This window comes from Felis catus, chromosome C1 (genome assembly GCF_018350175.1).
Source record: "Felis catus isolate Fca126 chromosome C1, F.catus_Fca126_mat1.0, whole genome shotgun sequence".
Lineage (NCBI taxonomy): Eukaryota > Metazoa > Chordata > Mammalia > Carnivora > Felidae > Felis > Felis catus.
In genome coordinates this window covers 213,094,362-213,111,595 of record NC_058375.1, presented here as the reverse complement: position 1 = coordinate 213,111,595, position 17,234 = coordinate 213,094,362, and the positions used below count along the sequence as shown (strand labels likewise).

General features: G+C 38.4%; 1 protein-coding gene across 1 annotated transcript in view; it reads right to left on the bottom strand.

The window, feature by feature from the left end:
- The window catches only part of PSMD1 (proteasome 26S subunit, non-ATPase 1), a 95,899-nt gene that overhangs the window by 1,577 nt on the left and 77,088 nt on the right, over positions 1–17,234 (bottom strand). The window contains exons 20-24 of the mRNA XM_011285628.4: positions 12,002–12,171; positions 9,926–10,018; positions 8,282–8,368; positions 7,364–7,510; positions 745–901 (exon numbers count right to left, since the gene is read on the bottom strand). Coding sequence (XP_011283930.1) covers positions 755–901; positions 7,364–7,510; positions 8,282–8,368; positions 9,926–10,018; positions 12,002–12,171 — 644 coding nt within the window. The 3' untranslated portion in view covers positions 745–754. The remainder of the gene's footprint in view (positions 1–744; positions 902–7,363; positions 7,511–8,281; positions 8,369–9,925; positions 10,019–12,001; positions 12,172–17,234) is intronic.

Here is a 17,234-nt window from a genome sequence, read left to right as displayed (position 1 = left end):
GAAAAAAGGACAATTTCATGACTTTAGATAGATTATTCCAATCTTCTGCACCTAAAGACCTACTCCAACACTGTTAGAATACTGGAATAATAATTTTTCAATTGGACAAAGCTTTGTGTTATAGTCTAATGGACTCCAAAGTACCTTCAAACACCGTGTCTTATCACATTAGATGTTCAACAGCTTCAGTGAATAAATAAATTATTAAGGCTTTCAGTGCCAAAAGAACTGCCAAAGGAAAGGGAGAGAGAGATCAATCAGTGAGAAGCCTAGACCTGTGTGATCCATGAACCAGGCCGGCCCATGAACTGTAACTGATCTGTAATAAGGGGCTTACATCAAAATGTAAATCAACTCTACCGTGAGCAACTTGTTAGTTCAGCAGACTTTTTTCTAGGGGGAGCAGGTAAGTAAGCAAGGTTTTTTTGATGAAAGGAGCATTGAGTAGATTTACATTCTGGAGCAAGCTCCTTACCTCCTCATGGACCTATGAAAACAGTTTGTAGCCACTTTAGTAGCATTGGTCAAACACTACAGGGCAGACAGAGTGGAGGGAAAAAGAAAAAGGAACGGGTGGTTATGTGCACAGGAAGAAATCAAAAAGAGGGGAAATTTGAATACATTTAAGTAAATAGGGATTAAGCATAAAAGGAATGGAGGAAGTGAGACAATGTCTCTGCCTAAAACATTTATGACGTACTGACAATAGATTTCCCTTGATACACAATTTTATTCTACACATACCTCTGGGTCCTTAATCATCGATATACTCAAATGGCTCTGGGGGTTCTGGCTCTTGTTCTTCTTCCTCAATTTTTGGGCCGTGGGCTGCCACAGGTTCTACCAGCTCTTCAGTGTCTTCACTGGTATCCTTCAGGATTATGATGCCTCCAATGGAGAGCTGCAAACACAGAGCAAGGAATGAAGAAGCACAAATTCCACTCATATTTTCAGACTGCTTCCGAGTCTAGGGCGCATATTTGTGAAATGGTACCTTTAAGACTACTCGAATGATTTGGAAGTAAAGGACCGGAATAGAACTACACTTTACTAGACAAAAGTCAGAAAACCTGGGCATCTGTGCCTGTGTGATGCTACAGTGGTGACAGACTGTTCAACAGGGAGAAGGGGCTAATAAGATCTTCCACATCTATTCCTTCAGGAACAGTCTGAAGACTAAACGAGGAAAGCAACGTCAGTGTACATTACAAAGGATAAAGAAAATTGTAATCCATAAGGAATATTTACAAACTTAGCCCAGTGGCTATGGATGGTAGGAGGTTTAGATGATGCATCCCAAGCGAAGAACAGTAAGCACTTCCAGTATTGTCTCAGTCTGAATGTAGTGAGAACGTCTACTGTCTAAGTATAGATATGAATTCTAATGCCCTGCTACTCAACACATGGTCCTGGACCAGCAGCATCATTGCTACCTGGGGCTTTGTTAGAAATGCAGAAAACATAGCCCTACCTAGATCTACAGAACCTGCATTTTAACGAGATCCATAGGTGATATGTGTGCACATTCAAGTTTAAGAAGCACGCTAGTCTACTAGATACTTTATTATTTGTGAGAAAACTATCATTTTGGACACAAAAGACAATCTACGAATGAAAAGCCAATTTTTCTCCAGCAATTTCAGAATGACAGAGAGAACGACATAAATATCACAGATTTACCGACTGTTTTTCACTTTAATTTATAAATCCTTGTGATACAAGACAACAAAGTAGTAGATAGGCAACAAAGAAGCACTATAGTGTAAAAGCAATTGCATTAGCCCTCTCCCAAACATATTACAAGTAAATTCAAATACCAAACTCTTCACCCATCTCTGGTGTGCTAATCTTATCTTATTTTCTTGCCTGTGTCAAAGGAAATGGAAAGCTGCTCTCTGTAATTAAATCAGTCGACAGTGGCAGGGCACATCTGGAAAAACATTATTTCTACCAAAGCACATTAATGGGAAGGAAAAGAAGCACAAGCACATTAGTCAAATGATTCATGTATGTACAAGTATCTCTGCAGTTCAACCTAATCTGATTTTTACTCGTCGCAACTCTGCCCTGCCATGCTATAAAACTGGTGTGCCTTCATGAATTTCTATCTATATTCTATTTCTCTTCTCTCAACACCCACATATCCATACACATTAATTTCTGACTCTTTCCCTTAAAAAGTATGCTTTCCTTGCAGAGGAGCCATTTTATGAATGGACCCTGCCTGTGCTATCCATATTCACCCAAGAACAATCACAGTACAAGGCCACTAATCCTCCACGGCCTGCAAGTTTACCTGAACCATTTAAAGGACCAAATGGCGATGAACTGTCTACCAAACAGAAGAAAATATCTATGTTCAACAAATAGGACTTCCAATATTTTGGAAACAGATGGCTCCAGGTTATAACTGTACGATTTTACGCTTAATTGGAATGAAATAATCCAACTCAAATCCTGCAATTATAAACAACATAAGGAAAGAGCCTTTTGCAGCTACGTGGTTTAGGTTTATTTTATTCTTTTTTAAGTAATCTTCTATATCCAACATGGTGCTCGAACTTACAACCCTGAGATCAAGAGTCACATACCCTGGGGCGCCTGATTGGCTCAGTCGGAAGAGCACGTGACTCTTGATCTTGGGATCATGAATTCCAGCCCCACGTCAGGTGCAGACATTACTTTAAAAAAAAAAAAAAAAGAGTTGCATGCTCTATTGACTGAGCCAGTCAGTCCCTGACCTTTTTATAAAATTTTATAAAATGTTCTTTGTCTCTAGCAACAATTTTTGTCTTAAAATATATTTTTTTCTGATTTGGTACAGCTGCTTCAGCTCTTTTTTAGTTACTTGTTTGCATGGGATATCTTTCCCCATCCTTTTGCTTTTAATTTTTGAATCTCTGAATCTAAAGTGTGTGTGTGTGTAAGATTTTATTTTTTTTTTTGTTTTATTATCATTTTTAAATTTTAATAGTTCATTGTCAAGTTAGCTGACATATAGTGAGTATATATAGTGTAGTCTTAGCTTCGGGGGTAGATTCCTATGATTCATCCCTTACATACAACATCCAGTGCTTATCCCAACAAGTGCCCTCCTCAATGCCCAGCTCCCATTTTCCCCACCCATCTCCCCATCAACCCTCAGTTTGTTCTTTGTATTTAAGAGTCTCTTATGGTTTACCTCCCTCTGTTTTATTTTTTAAGTAATCTCTACACCAAACATGGGGCTTGAACTCTGAGATCAAGAGTTGCATGCTCTACTGACTGAGGCAGCCAGGCACCTCATAAAGTGTGTCTCTTAATAAGAGAGCATGTGGTTGGATCCTCTTCTTTTTTATCCATTTGGCTGATCTTTGCCTTTTAACTGGAGTGGTTAGTCCATTTACATCTCATGAGGGTGCCTGGTTGGCTCAGCTGGTAGAGCATAAGACTCTATGTTAGAGCTGTGAGTTCTAGGCCCATGATGGGCCTAGAACTTACTTTAAAAAAAAAAAGAAAAAAGATATTTCATCTGGTTACTAAGGTAAGACTTACTCGTACCATTTTTGCAATTTGTTTTTTGTATGTCTTCTATATTTTTGTTTCTCAATTCTTCCACTACTGGCTTCCTTTGGCATTATGTAGGTACTTTCTAGTGTACTAGTTTAATTTCCTTGTTTCTTTCAGTTTACTTTTGTTTTGTCTGGTGGTTGTCTTTGGGGTTACAATTAACATCTTAATCTCACTGAAAAATAGCAACTTAACTTCAAAGTATACAAAAACTACACTTCAAAATAGCTGTTTCCCCACTCCTTTGTTGTTACTGTGTTATGAACTGAATGTCTGTGTCTTCTCATCCTGCCAATCACATGTTGAAATTCTATCCCCCAAAGTGACAGTATTAGCAGGTGGGCCATTAGCAAGCAATTAGCCCTCATTAATAATGAAATCGGTGCCCTTATAAGGAGAGCCATGAAGAGAGCTTCTTTCCTCTCTGCTCTCTGCCTTGTGAAGACACAATGAGAAGAAGGCCGTGTGTAAAGTAAGATGAGGGCCTTTACTAAGACCCCAATCATGCTGGCGTCCTAATCTTGGACTTTTAGCCTCCATAACTGTGAGAAATGTTTGTGGTTTAAGCCATTTAGTTTTAAACGATAGGTGGCAATCTGCTTTAGCAGCCAGAACTATGACATAGTTTAATGCAAATTATGCTTTTGTGCATACATCAATACCAATTTATGACTGCTTAATACAGTTGTCTTTTAAACCAGATAGGAGAAGAGTTACAAAAATACATTTATACTATCATTCGGATTTACCTATGTAGTTACATTTACCAGTGCTCTTTATTTTTTCATGTGGATTCAAATTACTGTCTAGTGTCCTTTCATTTCAGCCTGAAGCATTCACTTTAGTATTTCCTGTATGGCAAGTTGGCTAGCAACAGATTCTCTTCATTTTTATCTGGAAATGTCTTAATTTCACCTTCATTTTTGAAGGACCATTTTGATGGATACAGAATTTTTGGTTGAGAGTCTTTTCTTTCAGCACTATGAATATATCATCCTACTGCCTCCTGGCCTCCATGGTTTCTGGTGGCAAATCAGCTGTTAATCTTATTTAGGGTTCCAGTATATGATGAGTTGCTTCTCTCAAGACTTTTCAACAATTTTATCACGATGGGGCTGGGTGTGGATCTCTTTGGGTTTATCACTCTTGGATTTACTGAACATCTGGGATATGTAGACTAGTAACATTTATAAAATCTGCCAAGTTTTCATCCATTATTTCTTTAAATATTCTATGCTTTTCTTTTTTGGGACTCCCATTATCCCATTTTATGTAGCTTGGTATGCCTGGTAGTGTTCCACAGATCTCTGAGGTTCATTTTTCTTCACCCTTTTTTGCAGAATTGTTCTTCAACTGACCTATCTTCAAGTTTGCCCAAGCCTGCTTGAATCAGCTGTTGAGCTCCTTTAATAGTTTTCATTTCAGTTACTGTATTTTTTAATTCCATTTATGGAATTAAATTCCATAATAATTTAATTCCATTTATGTATTTTTTAATTCCATTTATGATTTCTATCACTTTACTGATACTACTTGTTAAGACATTCTCATACTTTCCTTTAGTTCTTTAAACCTAGTTCCTTTAGGTCTTCAGACATATTTTAAGTAGTTGATTTAGTCTGCCTAAGACATCTAGGTTCTTATTTCTTTGTATGTCTTGTAATTTTTTGTTGAAACTGGACATTAAAATAATATCATGCAGGCACTCTGGAAATCAGATTCTCTCCCTTCCCCAGGATTTGCTGTTGTCTGTTTTGTGACTTTTCTGAACTTCTTCCATAAAGTCAGTATTTTTTGCTGTACGTGACCACGTAGTCTCTACTCAACTGAGTGGTCAGCTACGATTGGGCAGGGCTTTCCTTAAACACCTGGAACCAGTAAGTCTCCAGTCTTTGCTGAGGGGCTGTGTGTGCGTTAGGGAAGCACACCACCAACACTCAGCCAGGCAGCTGGCAACTCTTCCTTAGCCTTCACTGCTGGCTTGCTCTGACAAAGCCAGTCTTTTGACTCCTAGATGGACAACGGTTGCAGCTTCCTCTCATTCTGAGCAAATGCTAATAAACATTTAATTTCCAACAGAAACATATCAGTCTTCTCATATGGCCTCACGATATGGAGCGTATACTTTGCTGTCTTCGGTTCTTCGTGATTGTCAAGAACACTGGGTGTCTTGTGTGCTTTCTGTATTCACTAGTTATGCGCTAATAGATCTATTCTTGATATACCCCACTTAAACTGGCAACAGCAGTTTCTAGACACTGTTAGAATACACTCTCTGTAAACATGCCACTTAGATGAACTGGGTAGTCGAGTAGACAGTGACTGCATTTAAGGTGTGCATTGGTAGTTCTATGAGTTCATTCATTGTACACTACAGACCAAGTAGTATTAGGTTCTAGTCATAATGAAGGACTAATAGGAAGTAGGAAAAGATCTTCAAACTATTCCTGCCTTCCTGGCCTGACTGCCTTGCTACCTATAGCCATCTGGTGACTTGTTACCACCATCAACCAATATTTATTAAATTTTCTTAAAAAAAATTTTTTTTTAACATTTATTCATTTTTGAGAGACTGTGAGTGAGGGAGGGGCAGAGAGAGAGAGAGAGAGAGAGAGAGAGAGAGAGAGAGGGGGGGGGGGAGGGAGGGAGACACAGAATCCGAAGCAGGATCCAGGTTCCAAGCTGTCAGCACAGAGCCCAACATGGGGCTTGAACTCACGGACCGCGAGATCATGACCTGAGCTGAAGTCAGGTGCTTAACCAACTGAGCCACCCAGGTGCCCCATCAACTAATATTTATTAAGAATTTACCATGTGCCAGATATTGTTTTAGGCATTTTACATATAATGATCTATTTAATCTTTACAACATTAACAGATGAGGAAATTGAAACATGAAAAGATCAAAAGACTTGTCTCAGTTATACAGCTAAGAAATGGCAGAGCTGGAGTATAAACTCAGTTCTACCCAATTCTAGCTCTTCACCACTAAATACAGCCATCTATCCCTGTCCTTCTCTCCTCTAGCTGATAATCTAGTTAGGTAAGACCTTGGCTCACAAGTGTAGGTAAGAGATGCCTTCCACTCACCATTATCAGGGACCACTTTCAAGTTGATGAGAATGGGTTTACTTTTTTTTTTTAGAAATCTCATCTATGGCACTGTAGACAGGCCCAGGATCTGGATGTATTAAATGTGTCTACTAACAGCTTTGTTTTCCAGTTATAAGAATGTGGGGGAAAAAAAGACATTTTCATGCTCAAATTATTGTTCAGTGTTTCTAACCTGAAACTTTCTTCCTTAGAATAAATTAAATGGCAGAAAGATCCTTTTCAAATTGTAAAATTCAATGCTCTAAGTGCTTGTGTATTAACTGTTATCACCTTATTCACTCTTTCATTCCTGAGTTAGGTATAATTCTTATTTTACAGGAGAGGAAACTGAGGCAGAGAGAGGTTTAGTATTAGACTTAAGGTTACACAGGCTGTAAATGGTAGAGTCAGGATTCAAACTCAGGATGTCTGGTCCTGGAGTCTATGCTGACCTCATAGCTATCACCATGCTGTATTAGGAACTTCTATTATGTAAGCCTCTGGTAGATGAAGGATGCTTGTAGGGTTACCCAAAGGAAAAAGAAGATCTCTCCCAAATCTATATGAAATGGAAGGGAATGTCCTCTCTTTTGCTAAGAGACTGATTTGTTCTAGAGAGCTTTCTCCAATGCTTTGGAGATTTATCCTCCTCTATCAATATGTCATTGTTCTACGAATTAATATCCCACTGGCATATAGCTAAGGGCCATAGGTAACTTACTGGTTTGAAAGGCTGGTATCTACAGGTCTCTGGCATGGTCAGGACCTTAAGCTGGGCAGGCATAACTCGGGCTGGGTTATCCAATAACTGGAAGTTTGGCTCAGGTTCTTTTTTCTTCTCTTTTTCTTCCTTTTTTTCTGCTTCGTCCTGGAAAATATGAGAAAATAACCCAACAAAGGTTTACTTCTCTTCCACATCACTGAATAACGTTCGATAAGTTTACTGAGCAACTCCTTTTAAAAATTTTTTTTTAAGTTTATTTATAGTGAGAGGGACAGAGACAGTGTGAGCAGGGGAGGGGCAGAGAGAGAGGGAGAGAGAGAGAATCCCAAGCAGGCTCTGCACTGTTAGCACAGAGCCCGACGTGGGGCTCGAGCTCACAAAATTGTGAGATCATGATCTGAGCCGAAACTGAGAGTTGGATGCTTAACCAACTGGGCCACTCAGACATTCCTTTTACTGAGCAACTCTTAGGTACAAAAGGTAGCTAGGATTAGATGTAATGAAAATACAACTAAAGTCATACCAGACTCAGGATGGACAGGACAACTGTGCTTAGGGGTGAGAATGCTATGTAACTTGGTTTTAAAGGATAAGGAAGTTTTTCTACAAGGAGAGACCATAAAAAGAGGGTCTATTTAAACAAATGATATTCTCTTTGCTTGAAAGGGCCTTTTTTTCTCCCAACATCATCTCATTGTCTGAAAATTCTACTCTGCCCTTCAAAACCCACTTTAGTTGTCATTTCCTCCAAGAACTCAACTCTCTTCCAATTAAAACTTTAGGAGTCTCTATGCTTGGAACAGGATACTTACTTAAGGAAGCCAAGAGCAAGGTATGGAAATGTTCACTTACGAAGAACCTGGACCATGATAAAGATAGATATATCAACCCACATGATCACCAAATTATACTTACCACTTCCATTTTCTCCTCCTCTTTTTTTTCTTTTTCTTTTTCCTTTTTTTTAGCCTTGGCAGTAATAGATAACACAGCAGTGGAAACCTAGAGGAAGTGAACATGGTAAATCGTAGTCTCTTACCTACAAGGTACAAGCCCACAGAGAAATCAGTTCTATAATACTTTGTTTCCTGGAAGTAAGTATCATAAATAACAAAATAACCAGGGAATAAATGCGAAAAATAAGCAGGACATTTATTCATATAATTTTCTACTATAGTCCTCAGGTGATTCTTCAGTTCCTAGAGGCCTGCATCCAATATAACTCTTATTATTACTACTTTTTTAATCTGTAGTCTACCTTGGATGTGGATTTGCTGTCATGAGATTCTGAGATATTTGGGTGCTGCATACATTTTTACTTTATAGGGAAAGCACTAGAAAACATAAAAATTTCCTCCAAACTTGGTCATAAAGATCCTCTTACTGAATTAGATGCTCTACAGTTGTAATGCACAGTGGGTGAATGGTTAGCCTAGAACTACCCTTCTTGATGGGTCTTGCTAAAATCGAAGGTAAAACAGGGACTTTGAAGGCTGGCAGTATTGGTATAAGCTGATTTTGTTTCAGACCTAAAAGCCGGGGGTCTGAAACATAGCTGATGGAACAGGATGTTGTCGTCAGATATTCATCACCCACCACCCTCAAATTTGGTCAGTTGTATAATTATCCCCACTTACAAAGTTTACAGCAAATAATCAACTGGCTAATACAGAGCACTGTTGAGAGGAAGAAAAGTATTTTCCTTAGTATAAGGTATCAAAAAGGATAATTTTACTGAGAAAACTTCAGGGGCAAGTGCAGCTCTCTAACTCACGATAGTTTGATTTAACACACATTAGTGAGTATTCTCATACATTGCTGTTAGTAGCGTAAGTTGGTTATATCCATTTTGAAAGGAAATTTAGTTAATATCTATGAAAATAAATAATGTACATTACTTCTAATCAATCACATCTAAGATCCTAACCTATAGATATACTCGTACAAGTGCACAAACATACATGTATAAAGACTCTTATTTTAGTCTGATTTGTAACAGTGACAAATTAGAAACCACCTTAAAGTGTTCATCATGCGAGGAACTGAGAAGACAGATAATGGTATTGTACATAAAGGGAATGCTCTGCAGCAATAAATGAGATCCAGATACACTGAAAAACTTAGATACTTTTAAAAATTTTAAGTAGGCTCTACACCCAAAGTGGGGCTTGAGCTCATGATCCTGAGATCAATCAAGTTGCATGCTCTCCCGACTGAGCCAGCCAGGCGTCCCCTAAAGATTAACTGTTAAAGTGAAAACAATAAGCTGCAGAACAGTGTGTCAACAATTATTTGTGGTATAAAAAGTACTGACATGTGCAGAGAAAACATTTGCAAGGATTCACAAATTATGATTCCTGTGACGTGGGACTTGGATGACCAGGAGAGAAAAAGGGCTTTTACTTTACATTCTTGTGTAATGTTGGATTTTACCATAAGAAGTATTACTTTGAAAATATCTAATTTAAAACATTAAAATATTTAAAACAAACCCAAGTAAAACACTAAGCAGCTTCTATATAGAAGTACAAATGCTGCTCAAGGGAACAAAGAACCTACCTTTTCCTTTTCTTTTTCTTTTGGTACTTCCAGAGGGGCAGGATATGCAAATGTGGATGGTTTACAGTTTGATTTATACTGAACTTTCGGCATCTGAAGAAATAAAAGAGTTTTCTTCCTTACATTAAAATAACCCAAATCAAGATTTAAGTATTTTATGCTATTAACAGGCACACAATGCAAAGGAATGCCAGAAGTTTCAATCTAGGCTAAATGTTCTCTTACAAAACTCCCTTACAGGCATCTGTCTTCTTCACTGAATTTGTTTCTAGGTGCTTTACAGAACTACCTGCAGTTCCTTAGACTTTCCTGAGGCTCTGTGCCTGTTCATGGGCACCCCCTTGATCTCATCTCTACTGGCCACGCACCCTGCTTCATAAGTCTCACTCATGGTGTGAGCATCAGATCAACAGTTACCTCCTTTGTAAAGTGTTCTTTGATTAGTTAGCCTGCACACCTAACTTCCATGTATCTTCCTTATACCACTCTAACAATCTATACAAGTCTGAACACGGTTTCTATACCATGTAATCACTCCTTATAAGAGCCCAACATGAGCCTGATGAAAAAGTCAGCTTCACATTACTTAGTGATTAGGTTTTAAAGTTCTCTAGTCTGAATTTTTCCCTATTTACCCAATTTACACTGACAGAGAATGGTAACTAGCATCATATTTACAGGATAAGAAATCTTGTCTTTTTTTAAGTTTATTTATTTTGAGAGAGACAGAGAGTGCGAGCAGCGGAAGGGCAGAGAGAGAGAGGGAGAATCTCAAGCAGGTTCTGCACTATTAGCACAGAGCCCAACACGGAGCTCAAACTCACAAAACTCTGAGATCATGACCTGAGCCGAAATCAAGAGTCAGACGCTCAAATGACTGAGCCACCCTAGCACCCTTGGAATCTTGTCTTTTTCATTCTACTTTCCTTGTAAAGAATGGAAAACAGAGATCAGAAGATTGTGTGCTAGAGGGAAAAGTCCCTACAGATTATACAGGATGCTTCACCACAATGTTAAAGGTTAAATGTTAGGGACTGGGGAACCTAAAGATTCTTGTTTGGAAAGAATATTTACAAATATTTGCTCAATATTTACAAATGTGAGTAGTTTTATATTGAAACACTTAAAGGATAAATGACTGTACAGCTATACTGCGGGGGGGGGGGGGGGAGTCAATTGGATGAAATACTCAATCTTCATCAGCTATTTTCTGGTCCCAAATTTTTCCACTTTGAAAATTTAATAGAACATTTTAACAGAAGTGATGACCAGATTTAAGAGTTATTTGAAGGTCAAAAGGCTCTGAGAAGATGGAAGAACAAGAAGGTGAATCATCAGGCCACAGGATTACGAAAGACCTAAGCACAAACCCCACTAAAAAAAACATGGACGGTGTGATGACAGGGGATGTATCACTTCCAGTCCTTGACTTATGTGACTAGTTTCTCTCTGTCAGATTCCTTGGCTTCTCATTGTTGGTCTTGTTTTCTGCCACTACCAAAGAGACATCCTCCTATTTTGCTTTTCCCTTTAGAAATAATCCTTTCTTCCATCAAATACTCTAGCATCATACAACTCTGAAACATGGCCCTGCCTCAAAGCCTCACTCCTTATTAAGATTTAGTTCAGGTCCTCTTTCTTCCTTGCCCAGATGATTGCAATAGCATTCACTGTAATGGATTTCCACGGATACCAGAATGAGGTTTCTAGAGTGAGAACCTCATCATGTCATTTATCTGCATGAAATCCTTCAATGGCTCTTACAGAACTTCAGTATTAAATAAAATTGGTAAGAGTGAGCTATAAAACCTTTTCGTATTTTTAAATTTGCCTCCTCTCTTACCATTCCCTCTCAACTGATTCATCCAAGGTTACACAGTTAGTAAGGAGACCTGATTTTCAAAACTTCCACTGACACACTCCACTCAACAAGGTGATGACTCAATTTGAAGGGGAAACAAATATTGGCGAGATGCCAATTCATCTTTAAAATTTCATGAAAATCCTTGTGAGTGGGTGATTAGGTAGGATACAGTGAAGAAGACACACTATAAACGTGAAGTCTTACAAACATACCTTTAAGTCCTTGTTAAGGCCAATGACACAGGTAGGGGTATAAGCCAATGACAGGAAGTGTGAAAGAGGAAACCAGAACCAGAACTGGGTAAAGACAAGGACGCCAACTACAGAAGGCATATGGGTGTGCCCAGTCCTGGACTGCAAGGAGATTGTGACATTATGACCACCTGTGGAAAAAGAGAGAAACCATGAACATGAAACCAGTAGGGCCATAATAAAGATTTCTGAGCACTGCACTACGGAAGCATTTGGTGATTATTTTAAGCATACAGTTCAGAAAATATTATATGGAGTAGCTGGAGTTTGTTAGCCAGTGAATTATCTAGGGTCTCCAAAACTGAAGTGCTGTATTTTACAGCACTAGACCTTCATTCTGTATAAGTAGGCATTTTCCAAAAACGAAGCCTAAAGGATATAAAAACTGAATGCTAAATTAAATATTAAAAAAATTTTAATGTTTATTTATTTTTGAGACAGAGAGACAGAGCATTGAGTGGGGGAGGGGCAGACAGACGAAAACACAGAATCCGAAGCAGGCTCCAGGCTCTGGGCTGTCAGCACAGAGCCTGATGTGGGGCTCGACCCCACAAACCATGAGATCATGACCTGAGCTGAAGTTGGACACTTAATTGACTGAGCCACCCAGGTGTCCCACTAACTTAAATATTAATCTACATTCTACACTGGGGCTTTTAATGCTAACAAAAAGTAAAATTTCAGTACACATATTTGCAAACAATAGCAAAGAGGCAAGAGGCAGATATTGTTTGCTTAGTTTTACTCTTTCTGCTTTAGTTATGTCTGGTAGTAGATTGCTCCAACATTTTAACTAGCCTTATGACCTTGGACAAATGACTTTACCTCTTAAAGTCTCTTTTCCCATTGGCAATATGAAGGTTTGAACTTGAGCACTTGAACTAGAGTACTATCACTAACAAAAGAAAAATTTTAATCTCTAATCCTTGATTCAGATGAAATTTTTTGAGGACACACAATATGTGAAACAATGAAACCAGAGCTAATTCTATGTAATCAGAAGTTTGGGCGGTTGAGAGTATTATGGCTCAGAGCCTGTCCTGTTTGCCCATTCCTTGACACATGCCCTAGACTATCCCTTGAAGGAGTGCAGAGAAACAGTTTGAATACTAGTGAACAAGAGTGAAGATCCAACCATCAGTTAGACAGCTGGATCATTATTGGGCCCTTGAAAGACTAAGAATCTAAGGCTAATAGGGGTTGAAAAGTTGAATGCCTTTAGGAATCAGTCAGGCAAACAAATTAGAAAACTTGGATTGGAAGCAATGGGAAATTGAGGCAAATGGAAAGTTCATGTCATATTTAGAGAGGACATGTTACCAAGGGTGTAGGTCCAGGGTCACTAGGTAATTTTGTTTTTAAAAGCAGATTAGAATCTGGATTTTGTCCAATATTTTGCACATTTTGTTAGGCACACAAAACAAAACATGTTTAAGTCCGATGTGGCCCACAGGCTGCTGTGTTGAAGACTCTATATAAAGTATTAGTGCTGGACCCCAGAACTTTGAGACCCCAATCTTTTAGTTTATATAACATAGCCTATAAATGGCGCTTGTCTGTGCCTAGTCACCATCCTAATTGAATTCCAATTCTGGATCCCTACTGCTCACATTTCACTTTTTTTTTTGGAGATTTTATTTTTAGGTAATCTCTATACCCAACACGGGTTCAAACTTACTACCCAAGATCAAGAGTCACATGCTCCTCCAAGTGAGCCAGCCAGGCGCCCCGTACATTTCACTTCTTTAAACCTCAGTCTCTCTCAGATGCCTCCATATTAGAGTCAGGAAGTACTAATTCTACTACACTAAAAAGCACTTTAATTTTTTATAAGAATCAGGGTTCAATTGTTCAACCAAATAACCTAGATTTTATCTGGAAAAAAAATCAGGTGTACTTTGTTTTCCAACAGGAATGAGTTAGACACATTTATTGTCTGCTTGTACTTTTCTCTACTCAACCTCCCCCATTCACTGAATGCTTACAATATATATTGAGAATCTTGAACAAAATGCTGAAAGCGATCCTGAGGAGTCTCTAGTCTAGTGGGGAAGACAGATAACTAGATAATTAGACCAGAGCAGGCAAGCATTAGGATAGAAACCTGTGCACTAGTGAGAACATACAGCTAAGCATGCCTTGGCACCTACCCCAACATGAGGCTGGGCAGGGTAGAGCAGAGGGGAAGGCTTCCTAAAGAATGTGATCTTTGATTTAAGTTTTGAAGCCGAATTCCCTTTTATTTCAATGAAACCCATTTTCTTCAGACTTAGAAACTAAACTAGCTTTCTGTTCTAACAGTCAGGAGATTTACTACAAAACAAGAAAGAGTTTGTCCTACTGATAGTGTTTACACAGTTTTGCAAACTTCAACCATAAACCTTAATTTTTGGCTTTTCTCCCCGAAGAGACCATATCATTGAGTGAATTCTCAAATTTCAGTCATTCCTTTGAAGTTGCCCTCCAGATTTTCTCCATTACCACTAACTTCTGAGAGCCAGAATACAGGACTACACATTTTTTCTAATGCAGTTGCAGCCTAGTTTGTAGGGGGACAGGGCACTGACAAAGTAGAAAGGGGTGACAGAATAATTATGCTTGTAATAGTGAACACGACACTACAGAACCTTTATATACTAAATGACACTAAAATAAGTAAGGCAAAAAAACATAAATAAAAAGAGAAATGCAAAAAAAGCATCAAAACTTGACTGGTCCATAACAATTCAAAGAGATATTCACAAAAGGAAGTGAAGGGAGAAAGGCCTGAAAGAGTAAGGAAGAGGGGAGAGAAAGGACTTCCAGTAAAGACAGCGAAATGAAGCCGAAACAAGAGAATTATCCTCCCCCAGTTTTTGTTTTTTTTTTTTTTAATTTTAGAGAGAGGGCAGAGTGGGGGAAAGGGGCAGAGGGAGGGGAGGAGGAGTGGGGGAGAGAAAGAGCAAAAGAGGGAGAGACAGAGAGAGTGAGAGCAAGAGAGGTAGTGCGCATGAAATAGAGAGAGAGAGAGAGAGGGAGAGGGAGAGGGAGAGGGAGAGGGAGAGGGAGAGGGAGAGGGAGAGGGAGAGGGAGAGAGAGAGAGAGAATGAGAATCTTAAGCAGGCCTGAGCTGCTTGACCTGAGCTGAAATCAAGAGTCACACACTCAACCGACTAACCAACCCAAGCACCCTTATTTTCCCCTAATTCTTAACAACTCTGATATAGCAGAAACCAGCAAGAAACCGTAGTAGCTCTGAATGAACAAGTAAAGGGTTGTAGTGTAAAAGTACAAACTTCAAAAACTGCAGCTAAAAAATAAATGAATACATAGAAGATTATGGAATAGTAAAATGTTACTCCTAAACCCTACTTAAAAACCAATTATCCAAAGTAGCCAATCTCAAATGGCTACATACTGTATGATTCCAACTATACAATACTCTGGACAAGGAAAAACTAAAGCTACAGTGACAGTAAAAAGTTCAGGGGTTGCCAGGGACTGTGTGAAAGGAGGGAGAGATGAAAAGGTGGCACAGAGGATTTTTAGGACAGTGAAACTATTGTGTATGATGTAATGGCGGATATATATTTATGCATTTGTCAAAACTCATAGAAAGTGAACCTGAATGTGGGATGCTTGGGTGGCTCAGTCGGTTAAGCGTCCGACTCTAGATTTCAGCTCAGGTCACGATCCCAGGGTTGTGGGATCGAGTCCCATGTCAGGCTATGTTCTGAGCATGGAGTCTGCCTGGGATTCTCTTTCTCTCTCTCTGCCCCTCTCCCCACCTTGTGCACTCTCTCTAAAAATAAAAAAAAATGAAATTAATGAAATTAAAAGAAAAAGAAAGTGAACCTGAATGTAAACTAGGGACTGATAAAATCCAGCCAATTAAGTGTCAAGCCGTAGTACAGATACCCAGGAAAAAGCAGCAGTAATTAAAGAAATGGTGATGAGCACTGAATCCATTCAAATATGGAACTAAGACTAAACTGTAAGAATTACAACTTCACAAGAGGATGTAAACATTATAAACCATGACAATATAAAAATATTAGAAGGCGATGAAGAATAAGGAAGAAGAAATTATGACATGTCAATGTCTGTATTATTCATATATGGGAGAGAATCGATACCACTGAGAACTGAAATGTTTTACTTAAGTATCTATGGAGTATTTTCCTTATTTATACACAGCTACAAAGAACTGTCTTTAAATTAAAAAGACACAAATAAATTGTGCCTTAACCACTAAAAATTTAAGCAAAAAACTCTTTTTGGACAATGAAAACAAAACAAAAACCCCCATGTGACAATGGATTAAAAGAGAAGACTATCTGCCCCAAACATTTAGGAAAAAAAAAAACAACCTAATTCCTGAGAAAAGAGAGAAAAAAGAGAGAAAAAGACAAGAGAGAAAAAGCAAATAAAAGATTTCAGCAAAATGAAAAGAATTTAGGGAGGAAAAAAAGTAGCATCAGCAAAGAAACATAAAAAGAAATCTCTGGCAAATATAATCAAGAAAACACTCTCAGCAAGTGAAAACCTGGAGAGACTAAGAAAACTTTAAAGACATAAAAGGACTGCAACTTCTTTTCCTGACCTCCTACAGAAATATACATGCATTTCTAGTTGACCAAGAAAAGACTGACTGTAGTAGCTATGGCTGAGAGTGTTTTCATTAGAAGCTATACAGATGGCTAATCAATTTGAGAAAATATTCATTGAGTAACAGAACTGTTATGAAAACCTTGAGATACTATTCTTCACAGCTTTCAAATTAGCAAAGATCCAGGTACTAGAGCACACGCTTCTACCTTCAACCATAATGTAGAGGTGAAGAGTGTGAATTCAGGAGCTAGATGGTGGTTACACTCTGTATTTATCAGGTAAATATTCCATACATCCTATTTTAAGATGATTTGGCTGCTAGAATTTGTCTAAAACCTATTTTTTTTTCTCAAAATCTTTCCAGTGTCAACTTGTTTCAAATTGATATATACTAAGAAAATTAGAGAAAAAAAATCCACGCTGAGCACTTTATTAAGTGATAGGTACTGTTTTAAAAGCTTTACATGGATTTTTAACCCTCCCAACACCACAAGGTAGACTTTACAAGACAAGAATATAAACATGGGGGAAAACTTCTCAAGGTTATACAGCTACTACTATAAAGGGCCTGGGACTCAAACCCTAACAGTCTGCACGCTTAACA